General features: G+C 40.2%; 1 protein-coding gene across 2 annotated transcripts in view; it reads right to left on the reverse strand.

Moving 5' to 3' along the window:
• The window catches only part of COL4A4 (collagen type IV alpha 4 chain), a 130,187-nt gene that overhangs the window by 26,715 nt on the left and 85,848 nt on the right, over positions 1-17,624 (reverse strand). For both annotated transcript variants that reach the window (XR_014016454.1, XM_081241946.1), the window contains exons 33-38: positions 17,258-17,439; positions 16,340-16,403; positions 13,185-13,259; positions 9,323-9,430; positions 8,643-8,750; positions 1,078-1,149 (exon numbers count right to left, since the gene is read on the reverse strand). Coding sequence is in view for 1 of the 2 variants with exons in the window: in XM_081241946.1 (XP_081098072.1) it covers positions 1,078-1,149; positions 8,643-8,750; positions 9,323-9,430; positions 13,185-13,259; positions 16,340-16,403; positions 17,258-17,439 (609 nt within the window). In the remaining variant the exon portion in view is untranslated. The remainder of the gene's footprint in view (positions 1-1,077; positions 1,150-8,642; positions 8,751-9,322; positions 9,431-13,184; positions 13,260-16,339; positions 16,404-17,257; positions 17,440-17,624) is intronic.

Below are 17,624 nucleotides of genomic sequence, written 5' to 3' on the forward strand. Positions count from 1 at the left end.
ATGCTGCCGGTCCTGCTGAGGCTCAACAGTGGCTCTAACGGTGACCCAGATGGCCGCACACTCTTCCTGGGTCGCCGTCTCCTGTCTTATGACCCGTCGCACTTGTCCAGCATAGCTTTGATTTATTTTATGGTTATTTCCCAGATTCAAAAACACAACAGCTTAGTGACAATACTGACCCTTCAACCTCTACAAGGGAAAGAGTGAAACGAATGAGATCCGACGATAAGTGATTGTGAATAAACTGGTTTGAAATTTAAGGTGGAAACCAGCAAATCAATAGAAGGAATGTGCAGTTTCACGATGAAAAGGCAGAACATCACTGGTTTCTTGGGGAGGGCACACATTTTACCAGGCTATTTGGAAGAGCCGCTAACTGAATCCTAAGTGAGGTAAATTACTTCTTGACCTTCCAAACTGTATCTAGGTTTTGCCCCTCCTCAACAATAGCTTCAAACCATGCAGCACAGCAATCCAACCCTTTTCCAACAGTCCCCCAAATCTGCATGTCTGATTCCAGCTACTTTGTCTGATTGTGAGCTCTTTTCCTGAGAAACGAATGCCACCAATGTGCATTCTATCCAAATAATGGAACAAGCTAAGATGTTGATGATTAGCCTATTTGTGGTATCAAAAATAACAGCATTTTGTTCAGGTAATTTGCTTTAGCAGCAGGCTATTGAAGGATGCTAGGAGTACTAATTAGACCCACGTGGTTGTACTTGGCATGACTATACATAAAACAAAACAATACCCCAAATTCCTGACTATTTATTGGTTCTTCGTAACATTTTGAAAGCTAGCTCCACCTAAGCGATTATTCAGAGTATTTTTTAATAGACAGTCACAAGCAGTAGCAACAAAAGGCACTGTTAACCAACCATTCCTGCTTAAATTGGGTTTTCTCGAGTGTCTTTTTTATGTCATCACCAGCACTAAAAACAGTTCCAACATTGGGAATCTAAGCTAAACCACTGCTCTAGTTTCGCATCCGAATTTTGTGAAGGGAGGAAATACCAGCGGACTCTCAGGGTCCCCTGCCTGCTGTTCAGCCTCTTGCAAAGGGTTTTCTCTTACCTGAAGTGCCTTTGCTGCCTTTCTGACCCTTTAAACCGTGCAAGCCGTTCAGGCCGGGCGACCCGGAGGGACCTGAAACACATCACAGGTCTGTGACACAAAGTACACAAAGTACATCCTCTGGCTGTACTTTGCAGGCACAGTCCAGGGGAGGGTTAGCTGACGGGGACCCACAGATTCTCCAGGCAGGAACCAGGAGACCTCACCTTCATTTTTTTTTTTTTTTGCGGTACGCGGGCCTCTCACTGTTGTGGCCTCTCCCGCCGCGGAGCACAGGCTCTGGACGCGCAGGCTCAGAGGCCATGGCTCACGGGCCCAGCCGCTCCGCAGCATGTGGGATCTTCCCGGACCGGGGCACGAACCCGTGTCCCCTGCATCGGCAGGTGGACTCTCAACCACTGTGCCACCAGGGAAGCCTGAGACCTCACCTTCTGAACATCACTATCAAAGCAGAATCCATGCCAGTGGTCATCACTAAATACGTTCATTTGATGGATGTTTTCTGTTAAGATGGCTTAACACATACTTTTCTTTATATATACACATGTATATATTCTTTTCCATTCTGGTTTATCAGAGGATGTTGAGTATAGTTCCCTGTGCTGTACAGTAGGACCTTGTGGTTTATCCATTCTCTATATAATAGCTTACATCTGCTCACCCCAAACTCCCACGCCATCCCTCAACCGGGCATATATCCTATCACATAACTTGCTTTGGTTTTAACACAGGGCTGTTGGTTTATGACCATATCATGAAGCTCTCGCTCTCTCTTCCTTTCGCTCTCTTTCTAATCAGACATAGTCTAGAATTACTGAATCTTGGAATAGGAAAGGACCTCCAATTTTACAACAATAAAATGATCCTAGACAAGGAAAGGGATTGGCTGGGAGCAAACGCCCTCTTCCTTCCTCCCAGGCCCAGGATCTTCCCGTTCCACCATGGTCTGCAGATCCTAGTGTCTTCAGAATCCATCTGGATAAAGGTAGTAAGACAGTTAAGGACAGGTGGGGACGGTGGCACACTGGGGAATACACACCCTACTGATTTTTTTGAGCACCGTGTTACTCAGAAAGAACAGGCCTGCAGATCAGGTGTGGCTGCAGCTGTTCCTTTGCCACCTCTTCTTTCAAAGAGAACCACTCTGATGCCTCTTGGCAACTAGTAAATTTATTTCATGATGATCATGAAAACTCCATTCTCTGTGATTAGACAGGATCTCGCTGATGCCTGCATCTTCGTCCAGAACCTTCTGTCAGGTGTCAATATAGTTCTCTAAGGAGCCATCTACTAATCTGACTTTACATAAGTTGTCACTGTAAGCCGAACACCTATAAATCTATAGATTGATAAATATATAGATATTTATATTTATATTTATATAATACATATAGCATATATATAATACGTTATATATATTTGCCATATATAAATATATAGATTTGTAGGCAGCAAGTAAAGGGAAGGAGGGAGAGAGGGGGTAAGAGGCAGATAACTAACAGATATAGAACATCTCCTAGCTGCTGAGCTTCTGCCAAGTGCTCCACCCACGTCCCACTGATTGGTGGGGGAGAAAGAATCTTCTCCTCAGCCCCTGGCCAAGCCTGGTAACCTTGCTATTTCATTAATGGATCTTCCATCCAGAAATGGTTCTTTTTCATCTGAGGCTAAAAGCCCCTCAGAACACAGCCAGCCATTCATTCAGTTAAGGGTCCCAGCCCTCGAATTAGTGATAATCACACCCTCAGCTTATGATGAACACAGAGAAGTGCCCCTCATCTACCCCCATGACACCTATGTAGAGGTCCCTCAGTGCCCTTCTGCCAGGCCCATCCTACTCTGTACAACAGTCCTGTCTGCGGTGGCTGGTTTACATTGGATGAATTAACTGAGCGTGATCAGGTCTTATTAGTTGTTCTATCCCGCCACTTAGCATAACTCCTGACACACAGTAGGTGCTCAATAAATGTTTGTTGAATGAATGAGTGAGTGAATGAATGACTCAGTGAATGACCAAGTGTGGAACAGGGAGGGTGAGGGATTGAACAGGTGGAGAGAAAGCTATAAAGGGTGGATTGCAATCTCTATTTGCATGTCACATCTTTCATTGATAGATTTATCGGATGAGTAAGATTTGGGGAAGTTAGTACTATCCATTTGCATATAAAGAATTCAAGTGCTAATTATTATCTCTTCATTAAAGCAAGTCCCCTGTACACTTCTTACTGGATGATGGAACAGTTAGTTGGTTCCATTTTATTTTTTATCAGTCCTAGAAACAGAGTTATTCTATTTTTAAAATCTAAACGTTAGATTGGTGGGAATAAGCCATACTGTCTTGCACCAAAAAAAAAAAAAAAGCAGGGCGGGGGGAATGCACCCTTTTTTTCCCTAAAGCTCTTATTTCCTAACCACTTTTATCAGTTCTGGCTGAGCTTATTTTCCAATTCTCTTTCCTATTCATGAGCAAATGTTTCAAGTTTGCACCAAAAGAACACACAGACCTTCTCCATCTGCCAAATCTGGATATTTATTGCCATCTATCTGAAATGATAAGACATCTTTTGAGACTACTCTGCTATTTCACTGTGTTTTGATCTCCAGCTTCAGCTACCAAGGTTGATGGCTTGGGGACTTGGCTGGGGGTGGCACGTCTCAGCTCCTGCCGACTCTCCATTGTCACATCAACACATCCAGGTCCAGCACTGTCACAACCTCAGCCTCTCGCCACTGTTGAACTGGCTGACTCTGGTCTGACGCAATGTTATCTTTCTACATTGAATGCAGCTACTTCTGGGTAGGGTTTTAAGGGCAATGTTTCCTTTTTACTGAAAGCTTTTGTATCCGTCCCATCTGTATCCGTCCCCTCTCTAAATCAAAAAGTTGTTCATGCATAAAATATATACCAGGCAGAGGAGAGGCAATTAGTCTCACAAAGCACATTCCTTGGTAATGAGCATTTTCTACTCACCTCTCTGGTCATCCTCGGGCTTAACAACCATCATTTAAGGCCAGATCTTGCTGCACTCACAGGCCAGGGTGCCCCCACTCTAGTCGGAGAATCTACTCTCCCACCCCAGCCATAATCATAATAGCAGCTTCTATCTATGTGAGCCAGTTGACTCTTCGTGACTGGATTCCCTCTCTGAGGTTTTCTTTTGTTCTAAAGCCTGAAAATGCTACTCTATCCCCAGGGACCTTTAACAGGTGAACACTTTTACTAGGGTGACCAACTCGTCCCTGACTGCCGGTGACTTTCTTATACTTCTAGCGCTAGAAGTTCTGTGTCCTGAGCAGCCCCTCCGTCCCAGGCAAAACGGGACAGCTGGTCACCCTAACTTGAAAGCCAAAGGGAAAGAGAGACCTTTCTTTGTGACTACAGGTAAAGGTTGAACGAAGTGGAAAACGTTATCAAAACAGATTCTGAAATAAGATAGAATTCTTTTTTGATTCAGAAAATACACGAGTGCCTACCAAGGGTGTCCCCTTGGCAGAGCCTAAGACATGGTCCCCTAACAGCGAAGTTTCAGTCCCCAAATGCACTTAGTGACAGGAGCTGACCAGACAATGGGAGCAAGAGAGAAACAGTCCCAGACTTGACAGAACAAACAGGCAATTACCTCAAGAGTGGTAAGTGCCGTGGAGGCGGGAGAGGGAGGACACTAGTTGCAGAAAAGGAGGGAGGATATTTCTGTGGTTTTCACAGCTGTAAGGTGCCCGGCATTTCTATGTTGATAAAAGACATTTCTAGGTGCTTTTTTCTTATGAAATAGTTTACCTGCCACCCACCAAAATAACCCAGTCCACATTCTTTACGCATTCTCATGCTAAAGCTTATCATTCTAGGTTTCCAGTATTACATTCTTTTAAAAAATTATTTTATTTTATTTATTTATTTTTGGCTGCATTGGGTCTTTGTTGCTGCGTGCAGGTTTTCTCTAGTTGCGGTGAGCGGGGGCTACTCTTTGCTGTGGTGCACGGGCTTCTCATTGCAGTGGCTTCCCTTGTTGCGGAGCACGGGCTCTAGGCGTGTGGGTTTCAGTAGTTGTGGCACGCAGGCTCAGTAGTTGTGGTTCATGGGCTCTAGAGTGCAGGCTCAGTAGTTGTGGCGCACGGGCTTAGTTGCTCCATGGCATGTGGGATCTTCCCGGACCAGGGCTCGAACCCATGTGCCCTGCATTGGCAGGTAGATTCTTAACCATTGAGCCACCAGGGAAGCCCTCCATTATTACATTCTTATATGAATGCCTAACTAGGAAATCGAGCATCTTCCTTTTAGAGGCATAGGTACTGGAAAATTTAAGTCTAGGCATCAAGCCATTTTTACATATGTTGAAGTTAAAGTTTAAATCTGATTGAACACAAGCAAGACTCAAGAGTCCATATGGCTTGTTCCAGTGGAGCAAACAACTTTGAGTTCAGCAGCTGGTTTGTTCAAACAAGATAATCAGTCCCTTTGACTTATTTAGAACATACTTCAAATATTTAGTTTCTCAGTTCAAAGTGTTTCTGCCCGAGTGTGGTTCATTTTTCTATCAGCATGATAAACTGCAACAATGGATTTATATTGGAGATGTTTTCATTTCCTAGGAATGTATTTCACTGTTTTGTGGGGTTTTTTTTTAAAGACTGTGCTGTTCACTGAGCTGTTTGCAGGGAAACAGTGTCCCTGCATGGTCAGGAAGCATCACTGCAGCAACCGTCTGTGCACTGGTATGAATATTTGGGTTGATATATTCATTTTCTCACCTTCTCTTCTTAACAAACTTATTATTTCATAGCATCGAATTATGATGTAATTGGAGATAATTTTGTTGTTCGGTCAAATTCATTAACTGTTAGTTTTTTAATAACATATCATACTGAAGTTATGTGATAAATGTGAACTAATTCAAGGGGAGGAAGAATCAACAATAGCAACATGAACCTTGTCATTTTAGTCAAACTGAGAGCATGAAATGGCACCAGGACACTTGAAAATCCTTGCCATTTCACTAAACTAGGAGGGGAGGAAGAAGTGGAGATGCAGTAGAAGTAAAGTAATGGAAAACGTTTTCTTTTGCTTCTTTATCAATTTTGTCCTCCAGACACTCAAAAGAGCATCAGAGAATATCCCGCCAGGGCTACAGGGATTGCCAGAGACAGGAAACAGCCACAATAACCAGTGAAACTCTTAAAAATACAAAATTATTTTGCTTGGAACCCTAAATTTATCACCAATCACTATACTTCACATTACTAAAAATGCCAGTGGAGAGGAAGAGGAACAGTACAAATTTATCTTGTGGTAGGAGCTTTTCCCGTCTAGTTATTTGGCTGCATAGAAATTCGTAAGTGTACCAACTCTTCAAACTAAATGGTTTCCCTCTCTACAGAGGCACCAGGTAATACTTACCACCACACTACTACTTGCTGGAAAACTGGAGTTATTTGAAATCTAGCTGATGAGTGAAGAGGTGAGTGTATGGAGAAACATTACTTGGATTTTCAAAACAATAGACTGACTGAGCCCCTAAGAAGGGATTTCCAATTCTTTTGAGAGGAAGTACTTTTTATTTTACCAAAAGTTAGTGTACGTATGGGCCAACAAGCAGAAGGTAAGTGGGAGGAAAAAGGAGGAAGGAGATAGAGGGGTCTCAGTTATAGAAATCTACCAAGTAAGGCTGGACCCTTCAACTATTGATCGAAGTGAGGACAGACTCTCAACCGCATAGCTATTTGTTCAGTTGTTCATTCTCTGTTTTTCCATTAATTAATTAATTGTATTTATTTATAAAAGTAAATTTATAAAATTATAAAATTTTTTAAATTTATAAATATATTTAAATTTTTATTTATTTCTATAAATAAATAAATACTTACAATAACCAACCAACAGACTTACTAGGAATATACTGGTACCAAGGATACAAAAAATAGTTCTTAAAACTAAAAATAGAGCTACCATATGATCCTGTAATCCCACTCCTGGGCATATTTCCAGAGAAAACCATAATTCACAAAAGATACATGCACCCCAACATTCACTGCAGCACTATTTACAATAGCCAAGACATGGAAGCAACCTAAATGTCCACTGACAGATGAACGGATAAAGAAGTTGTGGTAACATATACACAGAGGAATATTACCCAGCCATAAAAAAGAATGAAATAATGCCATTTGCAGCAACAAGGATGGACCTAGAGATTATCATACTAAGTGAAGTAAGCCAGAAAATGAAAGACAAATATGATATGCTGTTGTTTATATGTTGAATCTAAAAAAAAAATTGATACAAATGAACTTATATTCAAAATAGAAATAGACACACAGACATAGAAAACAAACTTATGATTACCAAAGGGGAAAGGGGTGGAGGGATAAATTAGGAGTTTTGGATTCGCATATACACACTACTACACATAAAATAGATAATCAACAAGGACCTGCTATATAGAACAGGGAACTAAAATCAATATTTTTAAATAACCTATAAGGGAAAAGAATCTGAAAAATATATATATATATATGTATGTATAACTGAATCACTTTGCTGTACACCTGAAACTAACACAACATTGTAAATCAACTATACTTCAATTTTAAAAAATGATTCTTGCTTTTTAAAAAAGACCCCTAAACAAACAAATATGATACAACGTAAGTGTTATCCTAGAGGTATACACAAGGTACCCATAGGAAAAAAAAATCTAAAATGAAAGAAATGGACTGAAAAGGAATAAGTACCAGGGCTGTATGGAGGGGCATGAATATTTGTTAATAACAAATTATTCTATTCTGTTCTATTCTATTCTATTCTATCCCACCAGACCTATATTATTACCAGTCTACTATACTTTTCAAGGGAAAAAAGTTAACCAGGAAAAAAATGTTTCTCTATCAAACAAAGATAATAAAAATTAATTCCTCTTTCTCCATAGCATCTTACTCTTTTCCTTTTCCTTTGCACAAATGACAAAAATACATTTAATATGTCTCCCCTACTAAACTGTGAGCTCTGTGAAGGCAGGAACCATGTCTATTTTCTTCAAAATTGTGTGCTTAGTATCACACAATTAATTGTGTCCTAGAATCTAGGACACAACAGGAGCTTGACTATGGGGGGAAAGAATAAATGAAAAGGCTGGAACATCATGGAAAACAATAGGGGACATGCAGCCCATAGCACAGGGAGATCAGCTCGGTGCTTTGTGTCCACCTAGAGGGGCGGGATAGGGAGGGTGGGAGGGAGACGCAAGAGGGAGGAGATATGGGGTATATATGTATACATATGGCTGATTCACTTTGTTTTACAGCAGAAACTAACACAACACTGTAAAGCAATTATACCCCCAATAAAGATGTTAAAAAAAAATGAGTGGGCAGCAGCATCATTTTGGTCGAGCGGGTCAAGAGACCAGGCAAGTGCTGCCCAAGTAAGAAAGAACAGGAGGCGGCAACAGGCAGCCTTGGGAAGAGCCAGGGCCCAGTGTGTGTCATTAGGGTGCTAGAAAGGCACTGTGAACTTGTGGGAGCATCATTGGCTGGAGCTTTCTGATGGGTCGGGCCTCCTTTTGACTTACCTTTTATTCCCGGAAGACCTGGTGCCCCTGGATCCCCCACGAGGCCTCTTGGCCCAGGATCCCCCATTTCTCCTGGATGTCCCTGCAGCCCAGGCAGCCCTGGATTACCTGAGGACGACAGGGAGGTTTTGCAGACACCCAGATGATATGAGTTTCGTGAAATGGGAAGGTCATCTATGTTCTTAATCTATGGGTAACTGGGATACTGTTTTATTACTTTTTCTTTCTAGACCTCCTAACTTAATCTCAAGAGGAGAAAATACACTTGAGTGATTAAAGTTGCCAATTATGCCTCAAAATGCTCACTTGATTCTGAATTGGCAAGAGGGGGAGCTGTTAAAATGTTGTGTTGAATGTGTGCTGTTTGGCTTAAGTCTAAAGGAGGAAAGGAGACCAGCCTCCTGAATGGTAGGTGCATGAGGGAAGGTTGGAAAGGAGCTTTCCTCTGTCAGACCATCACTTCGTGCCTGGTGTCTTCCTAGGTGCGTGACAGGTGCTGTCTTCGTTTACTCCCAGACCAACTCAGTGATATTGATCTATCTCCAAATTACAGGTGAGGAATAGTATATTTAAGTGACTTGTCCAAAGTCACAGGTCGGGGAAATGGCAGAGTCAGCTTCTTCCCCTACACCAAGAGATAGATGAGTGCCCGGGAACTCTCCAGGCTCCTTTCGAGGTACCTGGACACCCCGCTGGTCCAGAGGAGCCAGGCGGTCCTGGCCTTCCGGGTGGTCCTCCAGGTCCTTGAACGCCGGGCAAGCCCTGCTCTCCAGGTTCTCCCAAATGTCCTAAAGAAAGAAGGACCAAACATCTGAGTAGCTGTAGTTGCTCTTCAAGGTGGTGAATCTATAAAACCTCCAACTTCAGCTCTTTCTTTTCTATTCTTACTTATTTACATGTACAATTTTTCTGTTGAAAAGATAACATTAAGGAAAAATGGAAAACAAAACACCTGTAATCCCACCAATTTAACACAGTGTTTCATATGTATAACAAATGTGCAAATAAGGCCTACAATTTTATATTCTGATTTTTTAATTAGCTAGCATTGTATCATAAGTAGTTTTCCAAGTTTGATACCATTTTCCTAATTACTGTTTTTAAATAACTGGCTGATAGCTTATTGAGTTAACCCTAATTAAATGAATTAATCTAATGTTCTCTACTGTTGGCCATCCATGTTATTTCTAACTCTTGCTGTTATGCGTAATGATCTTTATACATCTTTAATCCATTTTTTCTCCTATTAAATTAGTTCCTCAGGAAAAACTCCTAAGAGTAGACTTTTTAGGTAACACAGTCTGATATTTTTGTTCTTTTTAATGCATTTTTAAATGCTCAAGGATTTTAAAGTAAATCACAGACATCGTGGAATTTCATCCCTAAATATTTCAGGAGGTAAGTCTGAAAAATAAGAACATTTTCCTATGTGGCCAAAGTAACATGATCACAGTCAAGAAAATTAATAATGGTCCTTAATATCATATAATCCTCCTTCCATATTTGAGTTTTCTCCATCGTCCCCTTAACGTCCTTCACAGCTGGTTAGTCCACACCAGGTCCCATTCCAGAACCACACATTACATCTGGTGGATACATCTATTAGGTTAAAAAACACCTACTACAGTCCCCTTCTCAGGACAGTGACGTGCTGAAGAGAAAGGCCCAACTGTTCTTAAGTCTTCTAGAACAGACCATTCAGCATTTGGTTCTTGACAGAGGTTGCCAAATGGTTTGGATAAATGCTCTACCAGCTCACAGCCCCACATGTCACCCACACACAGCCCCAAGACCATAATTCCATGTGCTCACTGAGGACTTTTTAATTTGTTGATTTGTTTTCTTGATAATTTAGTAAGGATGAAATGATATTTCAGACTTACTTTAAATTACATTTCTTTGATTACTAGAGAAGATGACTTCCCCATGTGTTTATTTATAATGTATGACTTTAATATCAATACAATTTATCTTTGTAGGATAAACCATTAGTCTGTGCTGAAAATGACCAGTTGAATCTGCAAATAAAATATATGGTTCTGTATTTACAAACCCATGGAGGTCATAGTCACTATTTATTATAACACACAAGAGAAATAAGCCTATGTTAGTCTATACTTGTTCCCAATCAAATTTAAGATCTATGAGCTTCACTGTGTATTGTTTTCTTCATCCTGAAAATATTCCTGCGGTAAAGGTAAGGCAGCCTTTTCCCACCTCCAAATGAAAAAACTGAAATATTAAAGCCTTGCCTCTCCAATCACAGTTATATTAAGAACAGAACCTGTGAGTTAATCTGTACTGTATTTTACCTCTGAAATAGAGAAAAGGGAGGTAGAACTGAACCCAATACAATCATATAAAATCCCCTGAGACAGGCTGCAGATTTACGCCTTCTTGACAGGCTTGTTCAAATTCAATGCAGCTTTTTTCAAGGCAATGGAAATTGCATGTTTAGGTAAACTCTATGAATGACATATGATGTAATTTTAAAATTTTAAGCAAAAGCCATAGCATTTGGGAAAGGGAACCATTTAAACGGTGACAACCACAGGAGACCAGAGAAATTACACCAAGGCAAATTTTCTTGAAAAAGTTAGCCTACATATAAAATAACTCAGTTCTATGATGTTTAACTTACAATATTAGGTAATATCAAAGGTTTCCATTTTGGACTCCTTTTAGCTTATAAAATCTTACTATCTTAAAGGTTTACATAAAAATACCAGTAAGTGTGGAAAAATCTCTTCATGTTTTGCTGACTGATGATGACAATGATGAATTACACGTTACATTTGTGTAGCAATTTTTAGTTTATAAATTGTTTTCAAGGAATCTCATTTGATCCTCAGAACAACCTGTAATATGCATAGGGCCAGTTTACAGGTGAGGAAATAGCTCAAAGATGATAAGCAACTTGCCCAAGACCATATGCTCAGTGGTAAAGGAGGCTGACGTTGAACCAGTGGTTTTCCTTTCTGAGACCTCCCTCTGGTACTTTTTATGAGCTTCCACAATGCTAACCTCAAAGCTATTTTCCCCTCCAAATGTACACGTAAGCTGTGCATTTCAGTTAAAATATTATATTATCTAAATCTATTTGACCATGCCAGAGGTAAAAGACCTGCATGAAAGGGAGTGGGAAAGGAAGTTTTTGCCAGTGCAATAGCTTGTTTTTCTGTTAGACTTCCATTTTAGCAATCTTATGGTATAAAAACAAAGATTAATTCATTCTCCTGATTTTAAATGTTCCTTCCCAGTGTCCATAATTTACTGAATTGTGGATATTTATAGAGTGTAAAGACAACTCAAACTCTATAAAATTTCTGAAGTTAAAAATAATAAAAATTTTGATTTATTCTTTAAAGTAAGTAAATAAATAAATAAAAACAAAGAAATAAAATTTCCCATAATAGTTCTGCTCAGATATTCTTTCTGTTGTATGGAATGAAACATGGCCATTGCCGAAGAGAATTTTAAGGTAATACACAAAACTATTAATATGAGATATTTTAATTTACAGTGGACCCATCTAAATACAAGCCTGGCTTCTAACCTGTCCACTATCAGCTGAATGACACTGGGCATCACTTATTGAACCAATCATCTGTGGAGAAACAAATTCTTTCCAGGCAGTGGATATCCCTGTGCACAGAGCTTTGTACATTTGTCTTATTATTGACTCAAGATATATTCTTACACGTGGAATTACTAAGTAAAAACATGTGTATGTTTTGTCAGCTGTGGGTCGTCTACTGTAACGAGCCACAACCTCTACCGGAGAGCAGAAACTCACTGGAACATCACAATCTGTTCTGAGGAATTACACATCTATTGTTGCTGATAAATGAAGTGCTGTTTTGAAAGATGGAGATTTGTTGTTGATGATGAGGCTTTACGTTTTTTTGGTTTGGTTTTGAGTAAATTAGATACTTAGTAAATGAGGTATTCAATCATATCTCAGCAACTGCACTCCTCAGAGCATTCACCTATGCTTTTCTTTTTTCTTTGGCCACACCGTGAGGCTTGTGGGATCTTAGTTCCTTGACCAGGAATCGAACCCGTGCGCCCTGCAGGGAAGTGCAGACTCCTAACCACTGGACCCCCAGGGGAGTCCCTCGCCTATGCTTTTCCGAGTAGGAAAGAAAGGGCTGGAATGACAACCTGCAGCTGTAGTCAGCTGAGTGGTTATTGTTAATGTATCATTTTTAGTTATAGATTTGCAAAACAGTCCAAATTTTAATTGCTTGCAATAATCATTTTTGACCCTGCCAAAATGTGGACATGCCTAGGGACGTGTGTTGTTAACATCCTAGGTCATGGGAGCCATGGTGGAGAAAAGATGGTGAGTTGCTGGTGTATAATCCTGGTGTCCTCCTAGGCCAGTGCTTATACATAATCCTTCTGATAGGTATCTTAAAGAGTGAAGGGAGAATATAATACTGATACAACCATTGCTAGCTAGGAAGATAAAGTAATTGTACTATTTTTCAAACCAAACTTACTCTTTTTTGTTTTAATAAGAAAAGTATGTAGCTATACCTGGATATCCAAGGCTACCTGGCTCACCCTTTGGACCAGGTAGGCCAAACTGAATTGCAGGTTCCCCTTTGTATCCTGTAAGTGATAAAATGCACATAACATTATTTAAGAGTTTAATTTTGTTCCTACAAGTGACTTAATAACTTTCATGATACTTCCCTTTATAGTCTATCCTCAATGTTCCAGGAGAGGATTTTTGAAACAATGCTTTTTTTTTTCTTACATAACAAATAGAAACATAGATGCAAGCTGTGATTTAAACACACACACACACACACACACACACACACATGCTATTTTATAGTTCATAACAGTCATAAGAGACTATAGATCTTAATAAGTTTAAAATTTTAAATTTTCTAAAATAATTTCAAATTTAGGTATCTATTTAAGAAATTACTTGGCACTGAGTATCCTTATGTTGTTTTTTTAGAAACAGAAAGCAGAAACTGTCACTGTTTCAGCTGCTGCAATCACATTTCAAGCTCTCTTCAAGGAAGCTCAACTCAGTCTCCTTGTAAAAACACGAAATCACAAGTCATCTTATTGATGACTTCACAAGAGATGGCACTTTGTAGGCCATTGTAGGCAGTTGTAGGCCATTGTAGGCAGTGACCCCTACAGTCCCACAGAGCTGTTCCACACTGCTGCTGCATCCTTCCAGACACAAGGACTTACATTATAGCTGGGAGCCAATTACAAATGGAGGACTCAAAATGGTATGGTAGGGAAGGTCAAGAAATTGATGGGATTACAAGAGAAGAAGAGAGCTAATTAGGCACATTTTAAAGCACCTACACACGAACACCCCTTTTAAGGGGTCCCACCCACACCTATGGTAGGTTCTCTTCCACCTGACCCTACTCATAATTGTGGTTAATTGTTTGAAGGGTATGAATCTGGTCCATCCCAAGTAAGCCAGTCTTTCCTTTAGGAATTGTAATAAAAAGTAAGAACTTGAGTCCCTTGCCTATTGAGGCAGAAATCAAAAGCATTTTCACAATGTCCTAATATAGAGCATGATCAAGTGCAATCCAAACACATCCAGAAAGGATACTGAAAAGAGAGTGATAAAGCCAATTGGTAGGCAGGTAAGTAAAAAACAGACCATGGAGAAAAGTCTCAAGAGAAAAATCCATGGATTTTCCAAGGGCTAGGTTCCTTCAGACTATGGTCCTGCAGAACTATCTTATCTGCGGGCTCCATGAGACAGCTTTTACTCCAAGTACCTTCATTGCATTTCGTTTCCTTGCAAACACGGCCAAATACAAGTAGGAAGGAAACAAGAAGAAATAGAAATTGAGTTATTTGTAGTGAGGTGGATGGACCTAGAGTCTGTCATACAGAGTGAAGTAAGTCAGAAAGAGAAAGACAAATATTGTATGCTAACACATATATATGGAATTTAAGAAAAAAAATGTCATGAAGAACCTAGGGGTAAGACAGGAATAAAGACACAGACCTACTTGAGAATGGACTTGAGGATATGGGGAGGGGGAAGGGTCTGTGACAAAACGAGAGAGTGGCATGGACATATACACACTACCAAACGTAAGGTAGATAGCTAGTGGGAAGCAGCCGCATAGCACAGGAAGATCAGCTCGGTGCTTTGTGACCACCTAGAGGGGTGGGATAGGGAGGGTGGGAGGGAGGGAGACGCAAGAGGGAAGAGATATGGGAACATATGTACATGTATAACTGATTCACTTTGTTATAAAGCAGAAACTAACACACCAGTGTAAAAAAAAAAAGAAGAAATAGGTTTGTTCTTCGAGAGAGGCCAAGGGTCTATAATAAATGGATAGATGAGTAGAAGAGGACTGAGTTCTGAACACTGAAGCTATAAAATGTCAAAATAAAATATGAAAACTTCCCTATTTGTAACTATTTCTGAAGAGGAGATCTAAGTTATTCTTTCTGAATAAATACACGTTCACAGTTCATTTTTTTCTTACAGCAATTATCAAGTTATTTATGGAGTGTCTCTCAAAGCGTAAAGCATGTTTCACTGGTAGTAAGGGAGAAGATTTTTAGGTGGTTCACTAATTACAGTTTCTTATTTTAAAGTTATTTATTTTAATCTGTATTAAAATAAAATATAACTGTACCACAAGCCTATGAATTCACAGATAGTGAGGTTAAGGCTAAGGTTAAAAAGGTGAGTCATTTTAAGGTAGATTTAAAGAAAAATATTAACCCAGTGGTACACAAAAATAGTAAAAATATTAAAGCTTTTGTGTAAATGCTGCAATTTAAGATACCCTGAATTTGTTTGTTTTGTTTGTCTGGATAAAGGGTTAATGAAACCTCTCTTTCTCTGAGGACATCTTTTACCTTGGGCTAACTTCCTGTTCCTATTTCTCTGGAAACCTGATAAAGGTAGAATTCAAGTTGTGTTACAAGGCAATACTGTCTTTGGCACAAATTAAACTAAGGCCTGTGAGGCCAAATCCAGCCTGCAGCCTGTTGCAAAGAAAGTTTTATTGGAACACAGCTACACCCCTTTGTTTGCACATTGTCTATGGCTGCTTTCATGCTGTGTGTGCTTTCATGCACAGCTGTTATAGCAGAGACCACACAGCTGAAGATATTTATGATCTGGCCCTTCAAGAAAAACACATTTGCTGACACTTGGCTTATGGTAAAAATAACTCAATTGTAAATTATGTGTGGCCCAGGAATTCTTAAGTGAACTATTAGCACTTGGTGGGAAGTCATGGCTTTGGCCTTCTCTGTGTACCATGACTCTTGTAACTGGGTCCCCAAAAGCTGTACCTATGGAGTCCTTAGAAGAGATACTGGCTCCTGTGGGGCACGGGGACATGGACCACCAATGCGGATGTGTCTCCTGGAACCTGAGCTGTCACTTACAGAGCTGCAGTCACTAGAAGGACAGCTGAGAGTACTCCCACCAAGGAGGAAATTATGCTATGCCTGCAGGCATGCTGTTTTCTATATGGTACCCTTGGATCTGAATGACAAATATAGATGATTTAGGTCTTGTTTGAGTATCTAGTAGAGTCTAAAAAGAACTCTTTGAATGTTGCAGTTTGTTTGATATACTTTACTTTTCATGCCAGAGGTACTTGCTCACAGTGCTACAAATACCCAGGACTATGAGCTTGATGGATGGCTGCTGTATCTCCAAACCATACCTTTAGGTCCTCTTGTACCATCAATTCCTGAAAGTCCAGGGGGCCCTGGAGAACCTGGCTCACCCTGATAGTTTAATGAAACAGAAATAAGATTGTAATTGAATTTCAAATACAAATGACACATGCTTGACATGATCCAGTTATAATTTCCTAGAACTAACTTGGTTTTCATAATTTGCAGTGGTAAAGAAAATTGGAAATGCATTGCAAGCATACTACTACATGCATCTAGGTTTTAAAAGTTGACGAAACTCTTCCAGAATTAGTGATACCAACTGGGGGCATCCGAGTCTCAATACTTGACTGCAAAAGAGTAACTGCATCACATCACTTGAACTTTAAGTTTTGAATGAACAAATTGATACGAAATAAACTGTTATAATTTATACCCCAAACTTTAAAAATCTATTTTATTCCAAAAGATGGGTAGCAAAGTATATTATACATTTTCCAGGAATTATGATGTAGGCTACTACCTTTGTACTTCCTGGGCTCTCAAGGGGTATTTTGCTCATGATTTTAAAGATAAAGTATATTTACAGCAAAATCTATGATGTCTGCAATTGGATAGGAAGGCTTAGTAACTAGAATTTGGGTCATTTTTCAGATGACTCTTTGCTCTGGTAAACCAGCAGTCCTCAGGCAAGTCTCTATGGAGCTGTTTAAACAAGGCTGGGGGTAGGATGTGGAGTAAGTGACTTGATCATTTATGTCACTGGAACCAGGCATAAGCACTGGCCAGAATTACAGTTACATCATGGCCTTCTAGAAGTTTCCATTCTTCCCTTGACCAACTCCTTAGGTTCTAAAAGCCAGTGAAGGGCTGTGATGTACACTGGCAAAGTAAGATGACTTTCGGGCATCCCGAGAGCAGAAAACTTTTATTATTTCTTTCCTTCCAAAACAGCAGTTGCTTACCTGGTCACCTGGAAATCCCGGAAAGCCAGTGAGCCCTCTTAGCCCAGGTGAGCCTGGAGGGCCTGGGGGTCCAGGAAGGCCTGGCTGCCCCTTCCTCCCGGGCTCCCCTCTGTGAAATCCAGGTGGTCCACAGCTTCCCGGCTCTCCTTTCTTCCCTTGTAGCCCAGGATGGCCTTTATCACCTGATGGGGTTGGAAGTGTTACAGACCTCTTGGAGGAAATCTCTTGAACTTTAAGGGATAGTTAAACTATTGTGACAGGCGATAGTTAGGCTGTGGGTCTTGGTCCTACTTATAGGAGACGAAGCCATCTCCCAGGAACTGGGAGTCCTAATTCCTGCCCTAAGCTTCATCACAATGGGTTTCTG

Source organism: Mesoplodon bidens (assembly GCF_964165515.1).
Source record: "Mesoplodon bidens genome assembly, chromosome: 8".
Classification (NCBI taxonomy): domain Eukaryota; kingdom Metazoa; phylum Chordata; class Mammalia; order Artiodactyla; family Ziphiidae; genus Mesoplodon; species Mesoplodon bidens.